Below are 24,896 nucleotides of genomic sequence, written 5' to 3'. Positions count from 1 at the left end.
AATTCGGTATTCCTTTAAAAGATATGCTTTTCAATTATTACAGATATCTTCCCCTTTTCGTTGATTGTCAATACAATGTTTTAAATTGAATAATTTTGGCATTCGAGATTTGATAATATTTGGAGTTTCAAAATTTTGAAACTGTAAAATTGATATTCAAAGAAAAGCGTTATAATATTATGAAAGGTTAAATTTGAAATGAAAATGACATTTTAAATCGGTAAAAAAATAATAAAATTTAAGAAATCATTCTTAATATTTTAGGATTTCCCTAACATATTAATATTTATGATGGCTAAATGAACCATCACATTTTTGACATTCGATTACTTAGAATGTTCAATTTATTTCTGTGAAATACGTATTATATGTTAGTTCATATAATATTTAAAATTAATGTTAAGATGGCAGTAAATAATTCTGGTAATTAATAAAATATTCATTTTTTTTGTTTAGTCAAAAACTCATTAAAGACATTTTCATAATACATAAACATCAATTTAAGTATTTTTTTTTTGAAAAGTGAGAAAAATATCAAGTCCTTTGATTTTAAATTTGTTGCTTTATTGTGACGTTTTGTCGGTAATGGCTTGAATCCAAATTAAAGGATAGAATAATAAAAAGGAATTTACGATAAAAAAATCACATTCATATGTTTATCGATACAAATAAATAATGATTTCATTCTTATTTTTTTGTTCAATTTGGAGGTAAAGAGGTAAACGTATGTATCGTTCCAACATGTGTTTATGACATTTTAAAATAGTTTCATATTTCGTTAATAAAATCCCGATAGAAGTTTTAATTTAACATTTTGCCCTTGCGGTTTGATAATTCGTGAAATGCAACAAGTAAAGCTCTCTGTTTAATTTGCTAAATCCAAACATCGACAGAACACTCGTATACGTGCATGTACTAATATTACCGATTTGCAGTTCAGCGAGAGCTCTTGGTACTTATAAGTTAAGTCACAAAATGTTAAAATGATCTAGGATCTAGAATGTCTTTCGATGTACAAATATTTCAGGTTATATTAAAATTGTTTTAAAAAAATGTGTGTTTGATTTTTGAATGGATTTGTATACTGGACCCTTAATTCCATATTTTAATACGGCCATGTCATTATTACGATGTTAATATTTTATTAATTACTGTTTAGTCTTTACTTTTCAGTACATTAGCAGGTTTATGTTTAACATTATTATCCATACTGAGGTGTTTCAGCGTACCTTGAATATGCGGACTAGTAACGGGCCTCCCCTAATTAATTCCGTACGAACATCAAACCCATACGCACCCTTGCGACACCTAACTCCCCCTCCCCGGTGGTATTAAGAATTTATTCACTTATTACGAATGTATACAAAGAATAGATTAACATGACATTACATATTATTTTATTCTCGGCTTGGTGTGTTATTAAATTTGGTTGTATAATCATTTCAATCACGTGAAATGACAATTTACACCTTTATCGTGATATTAATTTTCAGAGAAAAGTGCTGCTATGGGGTGTATTCAAATTAAATTAGCATTTGCAAAGGTACGTCGTTTGAAAAGTCATATTGTTCGTGATTTTAGTTTACGCTTTTATTGTATGTAAATGAATAATTGTTTTGAAATACTAAACAGCCAATGTTTGCGCATAACATACAATTTATTTATCTTTATTCCAAACCTTGAGGTAGAGTGCAACCCTCTAAGGCTTTTATTCTTTTTATTCATCTAATATGTTTCTATTTTTATTTATAACATAATACATTTGAATCATTTATACACATGGAGAACTTTTATATTTCGATTCGCTGTACCCCTCCATAAAAGAGACTGTGCTCTTGTGCTTGTTTGAAATGGTAAAAACGTGAATGATGAGGTATTTTAACTGAGACGAAGTAATTATTACTTTTCTACAAAATGAAAAAGAAAGCCTTAGTATTCCAGGGGTAACATACTGACAATTTCCTGCAAAAGTGATCTCTTATACATTTGTATAATACTGACATTAAAATTCTGCCCGTTATTGAATCTCCAAACTGCATTAATTTTTAAAGTCGTTAGATTTAGGTGGATTTTTTTAAATTTCTTTGTTGTAGCATTTAGAAATTCGACTGACGGTTGTGCCCTCAATTTTGTAGTAGAATTTTGTACGACGTAATACATATCACACTTCTCTGCCTCCGTAGTGTAATGGTCAGCAAGCTTGGCTACCGTAATGGAGGTTCCATTTCGTTGCATTTGATTTCCAGGGGGGGTCAAATAAATATGAGTGATTTTTAACTCTTATATTTATTCAACCTTGACTGGTACCATGAAGCGGAGGGCTGATCCCATTTTCTTCATGCATTAACGATCAAGATAATATTGCGTTTACATAATGTAGTGCTCTATGCACCATCGGGTGCGGATAAGGATTCGAAGAAGAATGAAGAAAAATATATAATATGTGTCAAAGAGTTAACAGATAAGTAAATAAATGTAAAAATATTACGTTGGAAACCTCTTAAATATTATTAAGCTTAATTAATGTGTTAAAGTGTTATATTTGGTGCGTGTGAATACATCAATCGAGGTCATTAAATCTACATTATATCTTAATGATTTTAGGGCACCGAACTAAGACAATGTAATTACGAACATATCCGACCGTACATGAAGGGATAAAGCTGTCGGTAATAGCCAAAGGTATTAAACGGGTAGCTTGACGTAGTGTACTGGCTAACGTATCCGATTCACCGCTTTCGGAGTTGTACTTAGAAAAATATATAGTGTAGTATTATACGCAATAGCGCTTTATCGTTATTGAATGATTGACCATGCGATCAGTAACGGAGATTATCTAAATAATGTGACCGTTATTTAAAAAAGTTACATTATTGTCTCGAATTAGGTGTAATCATAGTAGGCACTTAGTAATCAAGTTATTAATAACTTTACTATCTTCAACATATATTTATTTATGTATTTATTTTTTAAAACATTACATACATAAGTCATATGTATAATGTTCCCGATGAGTAATGTCTATTTCTCATTTGGGACATGGGATTAAGGTTAACAAGACTGGAACACAAATAATAAAGTTATAAAAAAGATTTTTTTTAAATAACCAAAATTAATGCATGGCAAAATATAAAAAAAAATTTAACAAGGATAATAAATAGACTTAAGAAGCATTTTTAATAAGAAATAAATGAGAAAAACACAAGGTAAGAAGCTTATTTATAATAAACAAATGAGAAAATATTTTTAAAAAAAAATGAAAAAGTAAAATAATTATATATTATTTCAAGAAATAAACAGAAAATTCGAGTAAAAAAATAAGTTAAAAAATAAAATAAAGTTAATGCTTTCAATATTCAAAACAGTAAAATAATTATTTAGTTGAAGTAAAATGTTTGATTAAGTGAAATAAATACATATATTTCCAAGTAATCTTTTATTTCCCCATATTCATATATTTATTACAATTTATCTTTTTTTGAAGCACATACTAGAAACAATAATAGAGATCAATTTAAACAGCACCGATTTCGTGACATATATCAAGGGTGCTCTACGATTTTTAATTATAATAAAATTTAAAACAACGACATAAATAAATATTTTCCGGATCAATGAACATATAATAACACACACGCGCGTATACATATAAGAGAAATATGAACAAAAAGCATATTAGTTTAAATACAAGATTTTGAGTGTGTCCAAATACTTATTCACAAATCTGGATTATCTCCAATTATAGTAGTATTTTTATATTATTTTTTGACATCTCATCAAAGATGAAGAAGAATATGGAAGTCCTTCAATACTAAAGTATTCTAATAATTGAATAAAAATTCTCAATTTTCAAAATTCAACAATTATTCTAAAACATTAACGTTTTTAAAAACTGTTTTTCAAAACGCGTTTTTTTAATCAAATAATTTTATTTACAAATGTTCTAACGATAGATACTTGAAATAAATATTTTGTATGCATTTGGTATATGAGACGTTATGGCTAAATTATAAAGAAATAAATTAAATGTGATACAAACAAAAATGTAATACCTATAAAATAATAAAATAATACCTATAAAACCTAATAAACAAAATTATTGTTGTTCCATATTACTTGTTCAAAAGTTAGCAATTCAATAAAATAATTTTTTTTTAAATTATGAAAACAGATATTTTGTACGGCAAACGTTTGAACATCTTTGCCATGGTAAAATATTTTAATATACTAATAATCGTCAAGAAACAGTCGTAAACTTGACACACTGCAAACATTTATTGGTTTAATCCCCCTTCACAATGTTTTTATTATTACAAGCAGTTGAGACTTAAAGTCGTATATTTTAACAGCGTTTTTAACGAGTCATTTTACTTGTCATGTAAAAATTCAAAATTATGATACCGTTTATGGCTAATATGGACATCACTTCGGAATTTCGAAATATTTGGACAACATATTTACAAAACAGCTTTTTTGATTACCAACATGATAAATATTTTTTATAACCTATAGTAAATTATATTACAATATTGTATGTAACCTTTTACTTTTTTTCTACGCATCTGGTTCATATAAAAACGTACGTTAGAATCAAAGTTGGTGCCAAAAAACCTATGTAGTGTTATTTAAAAAAATATAGTGATATTATTTTTTGACATCTCATCAAAGATGAAGAAGAATATGCTTCTTCATCTTTGATGAGATATCAAAAAATAATATGAAAATAACTCCTGTAATTGGAGATAATCCAGATTTTGTGAACAAGTATTTGGACACACTCAAAATGTTGTAAAATATAGTGATTTAAAATTTTCAAAAATACCTGAACTTAAAAAATAAGATATTAAGTTTCTATGAATTTTGAAATATTTACATAGCTTACATCTAAAAAGTGGTCTGGTTAGGAGTTGGAATGAATGAAGGAGGAGATGCATGAATATGAAAGAAGCGGAAATTGTTTCTAAATATTGATTGGTGTGGCGTTACGTGTGGTGTGTGATAGAAAGTTAGTTTATTTTTACATCTGTAATCGTCTGTTTTAAGTATTTACACTACATAGGTTATATTTACAAATCGTCAACACTTTGTATAATATCACTTTGTTAGCCGATATAATACTATTATACTAGTATATGGTAGTATTTTAATACTCAAACCCTAATGCAGGGATATGGTAGTATTTTAAAAAAGTTAAAAGTGCAATTCAACAATTTTCGAAGAAAACTTAGCATGATCAAGTATTTCAAATACTTGAAAGTGGTCAGGTGAGGTGTAAGAATAATCGAAAGATACGAGGAGATGCACGAATATTGTTTTTAAAGACAGATGTGTGTGCATTATATTCTCTCCGCCTAAATCTGTAGGAAAGTAGCGAGATGGTTAGTTAATTAGTAGTAAATAAAATAAATAGTAATTGATTGGTTTTTAATACAATTCTTCAAACTCTTATCCGCACCCGATGGTGCATAGTGCACTGCATCATTTAAATGCAGTGTTATCTTGATCGTTAACACATGAAGGAAAGGTGATCAGCCGTCCGCTTTAGGTACCAGTCCAGGGTAATATTGAATACAATAGTCTAGAATTTATGAAGTGACATTAAACTAGATTAGATATTTGAGTAGTCATAGTCTTAAAGTGGAGATGCGGTTAATCTGATTTATTATATTATGTAAGCACTTGAATTTTCATTGATGTAAATTCCTCCTCAAAATAGAATTAAACTTTAGTAATTTGTATTTCCCGATACTTGAATGTACACAGATTTCTAAGTAATATCCGTGTAACGTAAAGGTATGTTAGGATTGATAACATCACATTGGATAATTCAATTTATCAAAGGGAATAACTTTAGGCAAGTATTCGTCGCATGTTGTTACTCACTACCTGAACATGGGCACGCATTAGGTTGGATCTTACTTGTATGAGAACAATTCTTTCTGCTACTAGTGTGCAAATATTTTAATAAATATCATACAGTAACTGTCATGTACATGGTATTCAATATAAATTAAAGTTTTTTGTGTTTAAATTTTTTTTTAAATGCACATAAAAAATTAAAGCCGCAAAACTATGAACAAATATTTAAATTTTGTTTTAAATTTTTACAACTCAGCTTCATATTATTTAAAAAAAAATCTATTTAAAATTTACTCGGTAAATACTTGGTAAAATCTGTTGTAACACGTGTTTTGATGTATTTCACATAATTTTGAAACACAATACGGTATGTGAAAGTGATACAAGATTTGCCGAAACGCGTGTCATAATAGATTTTTTTTAAATAGCGGTATTTACCAAGTAAGGTTGAAATAAAAAATGAATGAATATTACTATCACGTGACTGCTAAACGTGATCGATTTCTGAATCCGAATTTCTTTTTCGTCTACTAAAAGGACTCGAAAACAACGCGTATTTATTCACATCAACTACATACTCGTATATGTAGAATATTGAGTCCACAAAGTGCATACAAGTAGCAGTAAAAAGGGTTTAAACCAAAAAAAAAATAATCACCAGTTTGTTGAAAAACTTTATCAACAAACTGGTTATATAAACTCTTATAAATTGTATATTTCATTTTATTCGAACAATCCACCCTAGTACACAGTATAACTTGGGTATAGGTGCCAGAATTTGGGTTTAAACTTAATCAAGATTACTATCGAACAAGGATGGAATAAATGTTGCCATTTTCAATGGAGATTTGAGTTCATCCTCCTAATGATGATGGGATAAGACACGGCGCTATTGAAGAGCTAATCACCATCATGGATGATGCTTGAATAATGTTTTTAGACAATTCACCCTTCCGGCCATATTTCTTAATATTATGTAAATAGTTTCGGATAATGAACTTTTGATTATCCATATTAAACATGGAATTATTGTGGATACTGTTTTCGGATATTAAATCAATAAAAATAAAGTAATTTGCATTTTTGTGTGATTTTAGTGTTATTTCAAGTAACAAAGATATCAATGTGATTAATGGATTCGGTAGTCACATTGTAACAATATTTAGTAATTTTTAATTTGAATTTTACTTAATAAATACCTCTAATTCTTAAAATCTATTGTTACACATGTTTAGATGCATTCCGCATCATACTGTAAATGAAAACGATTTTGAATATATCGAAATACGTAACACATACGTATTTAAAGAAATAGTAGTATTTACAAAGTAAAATAAAAAAAACTAATTTGACAAGACACGTGTCGTGGCGTTGTAGGATAGACATTCGTCACTGAAACTGGCGTAAATGGTACGATTCCTACCATTTGCAAAATAAATTCAGAGAATATTGATTTTCAATTGGTCTGAATGTTTTGGTTTATTTTTTACATTTACCAAAATTTATCTATCCTTATAATTAAATGTATTCCTTATAACTCCACTTGCAGACAAGCCATCAAAGTAGAAACATTGAGAGTTATTCTTTGAAAAAAAATGGCTGAGTAGTTTCGTTAACTTAAAATGGCCGTTATTCCATCTAAAAACCTTATGGTGAGAAAATATAGAGCCTACTTCAGGAACAATTTTGATTTTGGTTTCATAAAGATTTTTTTGGTTCAAAACTTCCTGAAAACCTCACTGTAAGATTGAATTAAATAAATTTGAAAAATAAAAACCATTTCAATATAGTTGGAAAATATCTCATTGAGTTAAACAAATATTATTGTAACACGAATATGATTTTTTACAAACAAAAAGGTATATTTAACTCAGAGTGAGAAACAAACCGGGTACAGAATATATACATTTTATTAAATATACTACATATTTACATTCCCTGGAGAATTATTGTTACAACTGAAGTTTAAAAAAGAAGACTCAATATACCGCATAGTGGAACAAAAATCTATGAAATGATTATGGTTTCAAATTTAAAACTACTATTAATACAGAAACACGCTATTATTTTTTATAACTATAACTGAAAATTCTTTTCCATCTATCTGGTATCCTTAGTATCGGAATGTTTTTCATATAGGAATTTAATTAAATTCTGGAACTTGTTTTTTTGCAGATTTTCTGAGAGTTTCAAGACGCCATTTTGATGAGAAACATCGCGTCATGTTGGCCCAAATTGTCATCTTTTGCGGCCTTTTAGCCTTGGCCAATACAGGAAATAATTTTGGTAAGTACCTTATTCCAACTTGATGAACATTTATAATCTTTTTAGAAAACGGAACCTACTTTCAAAAACACATAAATCAAAATTAAATAAACATGATTGAATCAAGTTTTATAGTGAGTATGTGAATATTTAAAGAAGCATCTGGATGAAAGTAAAAATATAATATGTATTGTAAATGTATTTATGGTCTATTTACTTATTTTATTACTTTCTGATGAATTTAAATTTCCCAACCATCAACCAACTTTCAAAATGACAAATCATCAAAATAAAAAGATGATTTTTCGGTCTATGTAATATCGCTCACTCCTTTCAAGAACGTCATAAATCAAAAGTCGTCAATTTTCAGTTGTGCATATTTTCGAAATGCCTAGAAAATGTACTATATCCCAGCGAAAGTGGCATATTTTTAACTTAATATTTACCCGCTACAGGGCAAAAAGTATTGTTTTTGCATTTTGAAGAAAAGGTATTGTTTAATTATTCTTTTAAATATACTTAATATTTTTCAAATGGAGAAAAAACCTTCAGGTTTTACCTAAAAAGATCTGTTGCACAGTAAAAAGTTCAATAAGTGTCTTGATATTTATTTTTAATACATTGTATTATATTTTTAAACATTAAAAACGTTCTCCTGAAAAAACAAGATTTTTGATTTATGACTTTCTTGAAAGGAGTGAGCGATATATCTTTAATATCTTTCTGGAGTAATACCTGAAGCGCTGAACTGATTACCTTGAATTCTTACAATTTATGATGAAAGTAACATTGCTTTGATACAATACAGTGCCCTTTGTACCATATATATGTACACACATACATGTAGAATCAACTTTAATGATTATGTTATTTCCAAATTTTAGTAGATTTTGCCCTTAGAGAGTGGAGATGTAAAAAGGGAGAAGGGATGTAGTAATCAAATAAAAAAAATTTATTCAATAATTGAAAATAAAATCCAGTTTTCTTTTAAGTATTTAGTTATGATTCTAACCACATTTTATGGCCGTAAGCACTGGCTGCAGCAATTGATGTTCAGACATCAAAAATTATTTTTAACAAAATTATTATAAAGGCCCCATAAATAAAGTGAAAATTCTGTCCCTCAAACGTCTAATAAAGCAACGTTGTCTCTTTAAATGGAACATTTCCAGTAATTATGTATCCTGGTCTTCTTTAAATTTATCCATCATGGTGTAAAATACAGCCAGAAGTGTAATGTTTACCCTCGTTTTACGTACGGATTCACAGACTCGCGAATACAAAAATGAAAGTCATTCCTCCCCTCGTCTTAAAAAGGGGCATTTTAATACCGAAACTTGACAAAATATTAACTATTCAGATGTAATCCTTGACATTAAGTGGTCCTTAAAATCCGTGGGGGCTTGTTTGGTGATAGTCTCTGAATTTGGCGTTATTCGTCAGGCGGGGAAATGTTGGATATTTACGGTAAAGATACTCGTAGAATACACGCACCCATTAAAGAGATACTTTTAAATAGGTGGCTTCTCCTGCAAACAATGGAAAAGTGCCTTCGCGTTATGAGAGTTTAAGTGTATGAAAAGTAATTTGAAGATGGTTTCAGGAAGATCACTTACATTTAGCGTTATGTGCGGGCTGATGGAGGGCGGTTTTGATGATTTAATTCACTTTAAATTATACCTTCGCTTTACTCAGTTATATTTGTATGCCAACTATTTAAGCTTTTTACGGAATAAGCCAAAATTTTGGAAAATCAATTTATTTCAAAATGTTTACACAAAGAAAATTATGGAGAAATCTGAAAAAATCCTGTCTTTGAACGTAGTTACCAATTACGCTAACAACGTTTAACGATATTACTTTTTTAAAAATAATTATTTATATATTTATTTATTTATTGAAAAACCAATAGAATACTTACAAAAATAACTAATTACAATAAGAGCGACTTACCTGACTGCATTTTGGTAAAATTCGTAGGGGAGACAAATAAACGTTCAATAGTAAGTTTTGTGATATGTTTAAATCTGATTTTTTTATTATATGTTTTTAGAAAACATTTTCTAGATGTCTCTTCAAAATGGCCTAAAATCTCTTAAAGCTAAGAAATTTTTAAAGTAAAAATAAGTAGCATAATCAACATAATATGTACATGCATAAAAATTTTACTGTTCTGTGCTTGACATAAGAAAATTAAGCAATCAGGTGATGAAATGCGGTTTTCTACATTTTTGGTCAGAAAAGTTAGATTTTTTTTATAAAACGACCCCTTTTTAACACAGACGCTCCTTGACAGAGGTTTGACTATAGTTCCGTGGTTAGTGTTGTAAACTGTGAGTCAGTTTTATGTTTGATCCCATTCTGACACAGCTTGATTTCTCTTTTTAACACGAGCCGCATATGTCTTATTTAATAAATGTATTGGAAAATATTTATGGTGATTATTCAAATATTTATTTTAAAATATTTGTGTATTGGTACCACTCCTTACCAGAGCGAATAGGCAAAATTTTTAAATAAGCTCCGACAATATGTACATACAAATAAATTTACTATTTAAAATATAAGATATTTTTTGTCATTGTACGTTTATTAAAATATTTATTTGGAATGATGGGTTTGAAGGAAATTTTCGTTGTTGTTTTTTTTTATAATAAATTGTTGTTCATTAAAAATATTAAAATCCATATGAAATATCGTGGAAAAATTTAAGATGTTTGAAATGAATTAACGGTATGAATTTAAACGTGAAAAATTATTTATACAAACCATTTTCTACCTGTGGAAAACTTACTAAAGGTTCATTATCGTCGGGTTTTATTAAATTAGCAAATACCCCATTAAATTAGCTTTATGGTGTACATGAAATGTGAATTGGAAACTGGTTTTCTTGCCGTTAGAGAACGCGGCGAAGTTTTCAAAGCTCGCTCGGTAACAAGATCCTGTTTGAAGTTTATCGAATAAGGCTGTCCGAGTTAGGATTCTGCTCCCGTCAGTTGGCCAAGCTGGTTAATATATACAGACCACATAATGCCTTCACTAGATAGTGTTATAACTTATAATTAAGTTTCCTTTCCTGGTCTCACGATAGTACATCCCGTTATTTACTTTTTTTCCCTTTGTTATTGTAATATTAAATCCCATTCGGACAAATTGACAAAATATGCTCAATATTAGTAATGATTATAATCAAAATAAAACATAATGATGAATGAAACCCTCATCCGCACCCCAATGGTGCATAGGGCACTGCGTCATATAAATGCAGTGTTATCTTGATCGTTTACACATGAAGAAAGGTGATCAGCCCTCCGCTTCAGGTAACAGTCCAGGGTAATATTGAATAAATATGACAGTGAAAAATCACTTATATTTATTTTACCCCCCTTGGGAATCGAACCCGGGACCTCCAGAACGGTAGCCGAGCGTGCTGATCATTACACTACGGAGGCGGACAGTGAGGAAACTAAAATACGAATCTTTTTTCATAAGCTCATGTGGTATTCACTCAGTCTGTGGTAATTCTTAAAATGTCTTGTTACACGTGTTTCAATGCATTCCGAATCGTCTCCAAACACTGTAAATGGTGCGGAATGCATCAAAGCACCTGGCACAATAGACTTTAAGTATTTACCTTAGTAAACCTTAAATTAAATATGAATTCTTAATAAGAAAAAAAAAAACCATTTCCTATTTAACATTTCCATTTAACAAAAGTCTATTATCGATATTTTGACTCCTTGTGAATCAGCCCAATTGCTAAACATGATACTCTCACTACCCAAACCGACATACATTGGGAAAACCAACAAAATCAGTACCTACTTTGTTGTTCCTCCTTTTTTTATTACTGCTTCAATATGTTTTGGCATGGATTTAACCAAATTTTGTATGTAGTCAAGTGTAGTTTTAAAATTTTTCAAACCATACTTTTTCGATGATGTTTTTAATGTTTTCAGGAACAACAAAGTAGATAGGGACTGATTTTGTTGGATTTTGATAATCGTTAGTGTAATTTCCCCATGTAATTTTATTTGATATAAATATGTGGTTTTTTCATTTTTCTGCAAATTTTATATATACATATATATATATATATATATATATATATATATATATATATATATATATATATATATATATATATATATATATATATATATATATATATATATATATATATATATATATATATATATATATATATATATATATATATATATATATATATATATATATATATATATATATATATATATATATATATATATATATATATATATATATATATATATATATATATATATATATATATATATATATATATATATATATATATATATATATATATATATATATATATATATATATATATATATATATATATATATATATATATATATATATATATTTATATATAGAATACTTAATTAATTAGAAAGATATTTCAGAAGCTGGATTCAACAGATATCTGTATACCATATGTACGAATATTGTTAGTCGTATTAATTAACATTATCCGTCATTATTAGAATATGATATTAGATATTGATTTGGTGACAAGGCATTAGAATATATGGTTCATATTCAAATTGATACTATGTATCAGGAATCAATTATTGATACATTTGATTGGAAACTGATATTTCATTCTTATTATTTTTCATGTTGATAATATTTTATATTTTTAATAATATTTAAGAAGTCTCATTGTCATGGTGTTTCATTTTATTTTATTTTCTGTTTAACGTCCGCACTGCAGGATTTATCATTTGGCTTAAAGTGACATCAGAAATTGATAAAGGAATTTAAAATTTCTTTTAGACTTTATTTTTATTCACCATAAAAGAAACATTTATTTAAAGATGCTCATAAATAAAGGATTATATAAGTTTCTGTCAATGGTGATATTTCATGAAATTATGATCATTGATTGATTTGTATTGAAGTTTTAAAACAAAATCTTTGTTATCCAAATAACGCGGTTCGAGTTTTTGTTTGACCGTCTTAATTTTTCACATTTGTGTTTTTTTGTTGTTGTTTTATCATAAAAATATCTTAAACGCTTTTCTAGGAAAGCTTTAGTAGGAAAGTTTTAGTTTAACACTCTCTTTATCATTCACCATTCAATTTGTGTAATACCACTTAAAAACACTACTTCACGACAACCGGTTTCAAAATAACCATTCCATCATTAGGTCTGTAGACTGCCTACAGTTGACCTGATGGAGCGGTTAGTCCAAAACCGGCAGTCATGAAGTTCCGTTTTTAACAGGTATTATACAAAGTCAACGATTAATGATAAAGAGAGTGTTAAAATAATTATATTTATGCAAAAGCTTACAGAAAAGCGTTTAAGAAAGTAATTTGTTATTATTTTTTATTTGTACGATAAAAGAAAAAAATGCATAAAAAAACAACAAATGTAAAAAATCAAAACGCTTAAACAAAAACTTAATATGTTTCATTAATATATCAAAGATTTTGGCTTGATATTTAAACAGAAAATTAAAAATGCCTTTAATAAAAAATAATATAAAAATAATAACAAGTACAAAAAATAAAAAAATATTAATTGAAAAAAAGATCTGACAAGGACATGCCCTGTGTGTTGGTATAAATTATATATTAAGGTTATAATAATGGTAAGAATACAAAAGATATTTTCAGAAATAAAGTAAGATTAAAAGTGCTAATATAAACTACAAAAATGTGTTTGATTTTAAGAGAAAAGATTTAAATGAAAAAAGTTAGCAAATATGTACTATATGAGTTATACGTAAAAGAAGAAATTTCTTAGATGTGTTTTTTTTATAAACAATTGAAGAAAAATTTTTAATCGGATTAAACTTAGGTGATTAATGTTTAAATATAGTCTTGAATTAAACAGTTTTGGAGCTATGAAAATAAGTGTCTTAGGGCGAGTCTGGATTTGCAAAAAGGGATTTCTAGTAAATTATTCATTCTTTGGCTTAAAACGAGTACAAAATGTAATTTTTATTGCCAAGCGATTTCATTGTTCGATAAATTCATGAAAATAAAACTTTTAAAAAATACTATGGGGGAGTAGGTACCAACTAATTTCGTACGATTTCTTCCCTATAATTTATTCTTCGCAAAGCATCCCTCTGCAGTCGTTGCGGTCACAATAGAACTTGTACGACTCTACAAAACTTGTAGAAATACCGAATATTTAGACCTTGTTGTACGATACGAATTCCTGGAGATTAATCACCGGAGGAATTTGGCCTCCTCTCCCCCCTCCCCCCTCCACCCGCCTTCCCCACTTCCGCCCGGAGCGCCCTGGACGACAATCCTTTATCCCACCCCGCGGTCATTAGGAGACACTTTTGGACAAATGGAGATTAAAGGGATTCGTCGATTCATTCGAATCACATTTTCTGCATAAAAACATGGAGTTGTCTGCTTTTAGCGAAATAAGGATGTACATATTTTATTTTATGTATTAATTTTAAATCAAATACAGATTTTTGGAGTCTACAAAATTGTATTTTATTAACAAAAACACATAAAAAAATTATATTGTGACAATTGTTTCACCTTGTTAGGGCATTATCAAATGAAACATTCGTTATATTGAAAAGGATTCGTTGATTCAACTATTTTGAGTTTTTAACGCATTTCAATGTATTGTTTCGGTATTCACGTTGTGGTAAGACATGATAAAATTGTAAAAGAAAAACACTTGTTTTTGTACCACCTGAGTTTATTTTATAATAACATCTTCAATTCAAAATAAAAACTCAATTTACATTTAGACCTGAAGATAGAGTTACATTTTCCGAAATTAACCGTTATAATAAAATAAACTCAAGTGGTGAAAAATAAGTGTTTTTCTTTTACAAATGCATTTTAAATTTCTGAAAATTTAAACTAAATATGAAATTCTATTAATAAATGAATAATGTAAGTGATACATCTGAAATATATTGCATCATTCAGCCATGTCATATTTGATTATATAAACCTATTTTATTGATGTTTTAAAAATGAATATTTTAAGATGTGCTCTCGGTACGGAAAGCTCATTTCTTCAATTTGTAGTTTGTAATTATGTATTTGCTGAAATGAAAAAATAGCTACATGTTGGCAACAGGATGATTTCAGACATTTATTTGATTTAATCGAAAAATATAGGATGATGTTTGATTTTATAAGATTTGAAACAAATTTCCTATTTTTTATTTCAATCTCACATGATAAATACCATTATTTCTTATAATCCATTGTAAAACGTATTTCGATGCATTATCCCTCTTAATCCATAAACGTACAAAGGACACAACCCAAAAAATAACTTATTTGAAAAATAGGAAAATGATGAGGAATGCATCGAGCGCGTGTCACAATTAATTTTATGAAAAAGTAGTATTCAAATAAAAAAAAAATATATGCAAACATTATCCACAAAGTGACTACCGAATTAAGGTTTTACCTTTTTCTTCTTTAATTTTTTTGTTTAACGTGTCACAAGAAAAAAAACACCTGTCGTGGGTAAACGAGTATATGGCATGTTCATGAAAAGATGCGCGTATTCAAATACAATGTTGAATGAAAAAAAAATTAACGGCGAGTAACTTAAAGAGATTTAAGATTTTTAACAGACAGATACTTTAATTTTTATAAATATACAAAAATAAGCTTTTATTTTTTGCAACATTCAGAAAAAGCAAATAACTTTAATTTTCAGGTGATTTATAGTTTTAACCAGAATAGCATTTACATTATTATAAATGAAGATTAAAAAACTTATCCTGTGGATATGAAGATTCTACTGCATGACTCTTAATTTTAATGCACACGTCTACCAGACGTGTAGTACCTATCATAGAAAATTTCGAAATGTTTAGGGTGTATTCGAATAAGTAATTTTCTTTCTGCGCACAGATGCCAAGGCTACCAGATACAATAGAGCTCATTCGGTGGCTTTTTAAGTTTGTTAACGAGCACTTTTTCTATGTACATATATCGCTCACTCCTTTCAAGAACGTCATAAATCAAAAAACCAGATTTTTCAGGAGAACGTTATTCAAGTTTAAAAATATAATACAATGTATTAAAAATAAATATCAAGCCACTCTTGAACTTTTTACTGTGTAACAGATCTTTTTAGATTAAACCTGAACGTTTTTTCTCCATTTGAAAAGTATTCAGTTTATTTTGAAAAGAATAATTAAGCAATACATTTTCCTCAAAATGCAAAAACCACACTTTTTTCTCTGTAGCGGGTAAATATTAAATTAAAAATATGCCGTTTTTGCAGGGATATGGTATATTTTGTGGGCATTCCGAAAACATATACAACTGAAAATTGACGATTTTTGATTTATGACGTTCTTGAAAGGAGTGAGCGATATGGGCACCATCAAGGAGACGTTAGTCTTCAGATGCAGTGTGTAAAGATACACATGTGTATGACGTTCAAATTTTCCTATTTCTCAGTATCAATAACCTTCAAGATTCATCGGTGTGTTTTTTGTTGTTTTTTTGTTGTTGTTTTATATTCCGAACAAGACAAAACAATATTTCTATTACATAATATTATGTATGTAAATAGGTGATTAGCGGGTTACCTTTCAGACAATCTTTCATAATATCAAAATATACAAATGCAAAGTATGCATGTTCAACCATTCGTATTTCTGAACAAGTTTAAAGTTCAAACAGACGATAAGTTTGATGATCTTATCAAAACATGTTCGGGCTACAGCAGGTAGCTGGCAATATTTGGACAGACTACAAATGATGGTTTCCACTCCAATGTGACCTTCGCTTGGAAAGCAATTGGCCACTCCACGTCAACTCTACCTATTTAATTCGAAACTTAGTTTTCTTATATACAAATCACAATAAAATCATTGTAATATCTTTATTTCTATGAAAAGATTTACATACATTTGTACATGAAAAAAACAGCACAAACTCAAATACAATCTGTTGTCACACTCGTTAATTTTAACAGAAGTATGTGAATTAATTTTATTGTTTTTTTTTTTTTAATATCATATGTTTTATCAAATGCAACTGTTATTTTGAAAGTGGTTAAATACTTTAATTCAGTTTATTTATTGTGTACTATATAGTATACTTCGTTATTTTGCAAACATTAAAAAAAATGGCACGCTTTATTTCGAGTACTCCGGGCAAGAAAAATAACGGTAATATTATTTTTTAGTTATAAATACTAAGTAAAATTGTCCATACAAAATACTTTTTACCGTTACACATTTGGGTTTCGACTCCTAATATTGTTATAAATAAAAATTTTGTGTTTGTCCAAATCCTTGTTCACAAATCTGGATTATGTCCCATTATAGGAGTTATTTTTTTGACATTCCAACAAAGATGAAGAAAATATAAAATATATATTCGGCTCAATATAAAAAGCTTCTTCATCTCACGCGAAAATCTCTAGCGAAAATTCTAATGATTCTTGTACAATGCTTCGAAACTGGATCATGTCAACAAAATTGGATTATAATCATGTCAAAAGTGTAGTTGTCAATCATGGGTAGAATTGGTGAATGTTACAAGTATGTAAAGTGATCACTTTAACCAGCTTATGACGATTGAAAGCCCCGTAAATGCCCAGACTTCCATATTCTTCATCACCTATGTTAAGATATCAAAAAATAATTAATTTCAAATGTTAAAACTCTATTCTTAATTTCTATAGTTTTTTTATAAATTAACGGTAAAAAAATAAAGAGCGGTCGGTGGTTTGCAAAGCAACTTAAGAAAGGTTCAAGAATCACTATTTGGAAAATACTAGTTTAGCGTGGAGCTCACCATTACTTATCCTTTATCTGGAAAACGGAATCAATCGTCAGTGAGGTCATCCGCCCAACATTGGAATGTGTTTGATGATAGTAATCGGCTCTTCTGAGGGGAGGTATTTATTAAAAGGGAGACTTTCCCCAACGGATTCAACAACCCTGCCCAAACTAGGCTTCGTAACTACCTACATCAATCAGTATTATATATTTATTTAATATATATCTATCCAAGGTATGAATACATATTTACCTTTGAATCAAAATGATATTTGGTTTTTGGTAAGTATTTGAATAGTAGTACTAACTTTGGATTGATATTTTTGATGTGATCATATTTCACTAAATATATTTTAAATATTATTCAAATATTTTAAAAGTACCTTTATAATAAATAACGAACTTTTAGTGCAATTCCTGTGCATTAAAAAGTTTTTAAGTACCCAAGAAAGTCAGGTTAAAAGTATTTAAATGATCAACATATAAACAATTGTGTATTTATTTTATTTTACATATTGTTACTTAATCACTGATATATTGAACTATAATTGTTATTATTATAATCATCACCTAAAAAAAATCTTCTCTTCTGTCGTATGGTGCATAGGTCACTTAACAGGATGCATATGCCATTATAGTGCTAGTCTTCCACCTCATAGTAATTTTTACGTTTAAGATGCTAAAATACGGTTAAGTCGAAATAAGATATTAATTTCAAAACAAATTAGCATTTTTCTTTTAATCACTGTTAAAATGTTCATAGAATAATGCCATCATCTGAAAGATGTAATGGTACATCATTTAGAAAAAAACATGTATGTAAGTAAATCATGGGATATACACAATAAAGAGGGATTTTACAGTGATTGGGGAATTTTTTCTGAATAATTTCTCAATTTATCGCCACGACAAAAATATCACTACTGAATAATCTATGTAGCGCAATCACAGATTTCACAAATAATTTTAAACAGTTCGTTATCAAAAAAAAGTATGTCAATACCGTTCTTTATATTTATGAATATACAGGACTCGATATTTTAAGAGGCTTATGTCATCATGAAAAATGTATCGTTGAAAATGGTTTAACATTTTTTTTTATTTTTGAAAACTGAGTGAGGTGCGAAGTTGAGAAGCGTAAATAAAGTCTTTAAAAATCAAATGACAGGAAGAAGTTCCTTTGACAGCAAGGACTTAGTTGCTTAACAAAAGTTGTTTATTCTACTCCAGGGACAGCTTTTGATTTTTACTTGACTTGGAAAGGAAAACTGAAAATACTTGAACGAAACAGTTTTTAATAAAACGCTTAAAAGTACTGCTTCTTCAGAGATTGTATTCTTTTTTCAATTAGTATAAGATTCTGAATTAAAAGTATATATAATCAACTAACTAACTTACTATCACGCCGCTTCTTTGCAGGCGTTAGCAGAGAGAATAGAACGCGCCATCACTCTGCATTTGCAAATATGTTTCTCTCTTCCACATTCATACATCTTCTCATACTTATCCGCTGATTCTTCGTCTCCTGACTTGACCACTTTCAAGTATTTGACATATTTGATTTTAGCAAGTTTTCCTCTATTTTTCTCCGCTTCTATTTCCAAATATATTCATCTCATCAATTTGGTTTACCATTCTTTTCATACTCATTTGTTTCACATATCCAAATTGTCTCAAAACACTATTTTTAATTTAGACACAAATTTGCAAAACGCAACTAAATTTGAGTACTGATTGACACGAGTTGCTATAAATAATGGTTTTAAAAAAATCATATTAACACGACTTCTTTTAAAGAAGTCGTTATTTGATACGGTTTTATTCATTTATGTAATATATATATATATATATATACATAGAACTGTTACATACGATAATACCAGCCAGAAATATAATTTTGTGTGTATGTTAGCTAAACACATAATTTTGGATAAATCTGTTTATAAATTAGTACATATTTATTTCTAGTCACGGTATACCAACTTTCAAATCGGAAGAATAGATTACGATTCGATTTCCGAAAAACATGGTTTTATGGCGCACTGCTTCTTCGAGAATAGAGGCGATATTGCATACTCGTATATTAAGCCCCGATCCCAGAGTTTTAACGAAGGATTTCTGCCAATTTCAGCAAACTACGGCTGGTTGTTATCCGGTCGGCTGCAAACCTCAGAGAGCAGTTTTTTTTCTATCAGTTTTAGTACACGTCAAAGTTCCGTTACACAGGAATTCACTTCACTCTTGCAAAAATGTTTCCAGCATCTCATTTCCCTACCTTGGCCCGAACAAGCCTTCCATTCGGCGGAGGAGAAATACATAAAACGGATAGCGGCGGCTGTAAACTTTTGGCGGGAACGGCGACACGTGGGAGGGAAATCTGATCATCGACGCCACAGGGTAAGATTACGACAAGGAAAATAATGTATCTTTTGAGCACTGTCTTCGTTCTACGTCTACATACATCGACCCTATCTAAACCCTGCGCAGATACCTATGTATACCTGAAAAGGTATACCAAATATCGGATTTACGTTACAATATATACGTTTGTATAGTATATTGTATCCAGTTTACATGTTTCTAAGCGAAGAGATAATAAATCATCTCCTTGTCAACTTTTAAACAAATGTGTATCTTTTTAAAAGGATTACAAAACTTACGGTGATACAACAACATATAAAAAATATTATATGTGCAATCGATCTAAGAGTGGATGATTTTATATTATAAAAAATACAGGAGTAACTATATGATTCAGCGTACCATATTTCCATATAAAAAACTTTTGAAATTTTTGAAAATCTGCTTATAAATTATTAATGAAATAATTGAAATATTAAACAATTAAAAATATACCGAGTCATCCAACGAAGAGACTGAACAAAGATAATCAAATTTGAACATCAATAATCAACTTAAAAATACACTTCTGATTACATAAGTAATAAATTAAATACAATTTTATTCTATTTACTATGGTAATTGTATGTTTTTTTTTGCTACACCTTTTATCGTTGCTTATTTCCCATAGATATTTATGACTTCAAAAAACATATTAGAATTCCTGTCATGTTAACAGAACCATTCATTTTTGACAACCGAAGAAAGGCATCGGCTTGATTAAACAGAAAACTGAATATAACTGCGTAAAATTCGTATTTTCGTGCGTAGTCTCGCGTACAAATATTGAAAATGATACGTCAACTTTGTCAACACAACCACGCTTTGTAATTCGATGAGCTGACGTATTATTATGATATATGAATGTGAAAATATTCCGAAGAAAAAATATTATTCTTCAAGAAATACATACAAACTGATGAACGCTACGCGTAGGCATCTCTGAACGTTTATAAGAAAATTGGTATTAAGTCATGAGAAAAGTTGTGAGTCGAATTGAAAATTCACCCTTGAGAGTATCTTAAAAATACTGTACAAAAATATTTTTTTTCGAGAATTTTATCGAAAATTTTATTTCTTGTTAAAACTTTGAGAAAGCAGATTTTCATGCAAAAAATAAGTTGGTATTAATACATAGAATGTGACAAATGTACACGTATTTCTTTTTTTATTTAGTTTTTACTTGGTATTTATGACTTTTTCTTAAAATCTATTGTGACTTGGCTTTAATGCTCTTATTTTTAATTTTGTTAATTTTTATGTTTGTCTTTTTCCTATATTTTAACCTTCTTTTTCTTTAAATTATAGCATTAATGTTTACGTTAATATCTTTTAAATATAATTCTTCCAAGTAACGCTACTAAAATATTCTGTTTAATATAAAAATTAGAATATTTGAACTATTCCACGTTTACAACATTTTGAGTGTGTCCAAATACTTACGTTCACAAAATCTGGATTATCTCCAATTACAGGAGTTATTTTCATATTATTTTTTTTTAACATCTCATCAAAGATGAAGAAGAATATGGAAGTCTGGGCATTTACGGGGCTGACGACAATTACTGCTGTAATTGGAGATAATCCAGATTTTGTGAACCAGTATTTGGACACACTCAAAATGTTGTAAATAAATTATCTGGTCAAATTATAAGCTTAAATAATAAAAATGAAAATGGTATTTTCTGGCGTTTCTCATGTATGTGATTATAATACAGGATTGGGACCTCACATACTAATATAAGAGTTTCTGCTTAGTAAAAAGCTTCTTTACATCTCACCAATAGATGCCTCTAGTGAAGTTCTAGTGATTCAAGAACAAGGTTTCTAAATTGGTTCATAAATATAGAACTTCCAAGAATTTGAGTAGTGTGGTTGTCAATAATGGGTAGAATTGGAGAATGTTACACGTGTGTAAAGTGATCACTTAAACCAGCCTATGACGGTCGTCAGCCCCGTAAATGCCCAGACTTCCATATTCTTCTTCATCTTTGATGAGATGTTAAAAAAATCATATTCCACGTTTAACAAGAAACGGATTTTTGTCGTAACAGTTTTGTCGGATCGGTTGCACGTTTGAAAAGTATTTCAATATGAAATTGTTTTTCAATGAATTAATAAATTGTCCATATTATGTAGCTTTGTGGCATGAAAATTTCCTGATGAATAGGCTACATTTCATGGTTTGCTTTTATTTCGAAAAACCTGAAATATTATTTTTCGTATTTTTTCTTGAAACACCTATTACGAAAAGGTTATTAGGCGGGTAAAACAACCCTCAATGATATTCTGAGAAAAAATGACTGATAAACGACTTGTTATAAGAAACGTAACGTCATGATATTTTTCAAAAGATTCGGGTAATAAAAGATTTATAAACCTAATAAGATGTGCCCTTTGAACCTTATACGTAATATAATACTTACGCGTATTTCTAAGTTACCGTATTTATTAAAAAGGTATAACGTTTTCACAGAATGTTCACATAATATTTATTAATAAAATGAAACATACTTTTACTATCAAAAGATAGGTGATCATTGATTTAAAGGACATTATATAATACTTAGTTTTGTAAATTACCTGATTGGATTTCAGAATTCTTTTCTTGTATTAATTATGCTATAAGAAGCATTGATGAAATCGCTCGAAATTCCGAAATGACGATAAAAGCTATTTGACTAAATAATACATTTTCTGAATTGTAACAATTTAGCGCAATTTTAGTGTATGAATCAGCGTTGATACGAAAAATACAACAAAAAATATTAAATCTTAAAAATAAATTTTCATATGAAACCACTCATATGTTCATAAAATAAATATAAGTAACAATTTTTGTTAAAATCACTTTATTTTTGCTACTACTATTCCAACTGTTGTCGACAAAACTCATGTAAATCCACACATATAAATTTCATTATTTTTGCCAAAAAATTATTGAATTTATAAGTAGATATTCGGTATTGTCACTTTTAATAAATGAAAATTATGATATATTTTTGCCCTGCAATATATATCGACTAAACGTCAATCGATTTCAGCCAACCTGAAAGTGATATGAATTTAAAATTATTTACCTGAAGTGATGCAAGCTACTCGTTTATGAAGTTGTCCCCCACCCTAGAGGGATGATGCATATCTCTATGGCGTCTCCCCGTCCCTTGCATTTACGTATAACATAATACTCTGTACTCCACGAGGGTGAACTCTCCGTCGACGCTGGATTTAGGTGACAGGGAAAAGCGCCCCCCCTCCAACATAAGAAAGCACTCTTCGTTATATGCAGGTATTTTCCCTGCTCAGATATTGGTTATGAAATCGTCTTTATTCATCCCAAATCTCTGATTTACTCTTTTATTTCATACAACCTGTCAGAAAATTATGTTTCATAGAGAATTTTTTCTTTTCCCTTATTTGATTTTTGAATATGTGACATCGTGACGTGTTTTAATATTTCCATTACCAGTGTAATATTTTCATTTTTTTCTGTCCGTATTTGATTGTATCCGAAAACATAAAAGGCGTCGTCTTCTTCTTCCGTTTTTTAAATACTTGATAACCCCAAGTTTTATTTCTATTTATTTCTATTTATTTCTCTCATACATCGTTTGGTGCACATTCGTCTAAGGGTTCACATTTCGACTGCATTCAGTTTACGTTCATCCTTTTATTGACAATTCACTTCCAAACATTAGTGTTGGAATCATAACTCTATTTTATCAGTCTTATGTATCTCATTCATATCTTACATTCTTAAAAAAGTAATGATCATAATACTAACACTCTACAAATTTTTCATTATTCACTCTGTGTAATACCAATTAAAAAGTAAACGATGAATGATAAGGAGAGTGTTATTTTACCATACCATACAGTTTTTCATTTGCAATCCGTTATCCGCACCCCAATGGTGCATAAGGCACTTCATCATATAAACGTAGTGTCTTGATCGTTAACACACGAAGGAAAGGTGATCAGCCCTTCGCTTCAAGTACCAATAGAGAGAAATGTTAAATAAATATTAGATTGAATAAATCAATTATTTTTATTTAACCTCCGCCCCAGGGAATCGAACCTGGGATCTCCAAAACGGAGGCCGAGCGTATTAACCATTCACTATGGGGCGGACAAAAGCGTGCAAAGTTAACAATGCTTTTAATATATTAAATACACCATAATCTTATTTTCTTCAAAGAGATTATTCTTTTGTATCAACCATGTATTTATTTTCTTGCATACACATTGACTGTATTCTTGGCTGGTTAAGTTCTTGGCATGTGTATATCCATTATTCATTTTTACATATTTCAAAAAATACGTAATAATAAAAATAAATCGTTAATACTTACGTACTGATTAATAATTGTCTGTCTTCAAAAAATGAAAAGTTCTTTATTGTTCGTTAGTGACTAACCTTCCTCTTTCAAAGTAGATTGTGTATTACATTAAATAATATGAATTGTTTTGTTCGCGAATTTCAATGGAGCTCATTTGTGACAATCAACAGAAAAGGTACCTACGATGAATTCTGATCAAATTTTGCGTAGATAGACAATCGATCATTAAGGATTTTTT

General features: G+C 29.1%; 1 protein-coding gene across 2 annotated transcripts in view; it reads left to right on the top strand.

The window, feature by feature from the left end:
• LOC148300513 (lachesin-like) overlaps positions 1–24,896 on the top strand; it is a 135,200-nt gene that overhangs the window by 37,768 nt on the left and 72,536 nt on the right. For both annotated transcript variants that reach the window (XM_088274663.1, XM_088274662.1), the window contains exon 2: positions 8,035–8,145. In XM_088274663.1, coding sequence (XP_088130789.1) covers positions 8,082–8,145 — 64 coding nt within the window. In that variant the 5' untranslated portion in view covers positions 8,035–8,081. The remainder of the gene's footprint in view (positions 1–8,034; positions 8,146–24,896) is intronic.

Source organism: Brachycentrus maculatus, unplaced genomic scaffold (assembly GCF_059751285.1).
Source record: "Brachycentrus maculatus isolate JH-2025_06_01 unplaced genomic scaffold, ASM5975128v1 h1tg000703l, whole genome shotgun sequence".
Lineage (NCBI taxonomy): Eukaryota > Metazoa > Arthropoda > Insecta > Trichoptera > Brachycentridae > Brachycentrus > Brachycentrus maculatus.
Note: the sequence above shows the minus strand (reverse complement) of the source record. Positions and strands in the feature narration are given on the sequence as shown.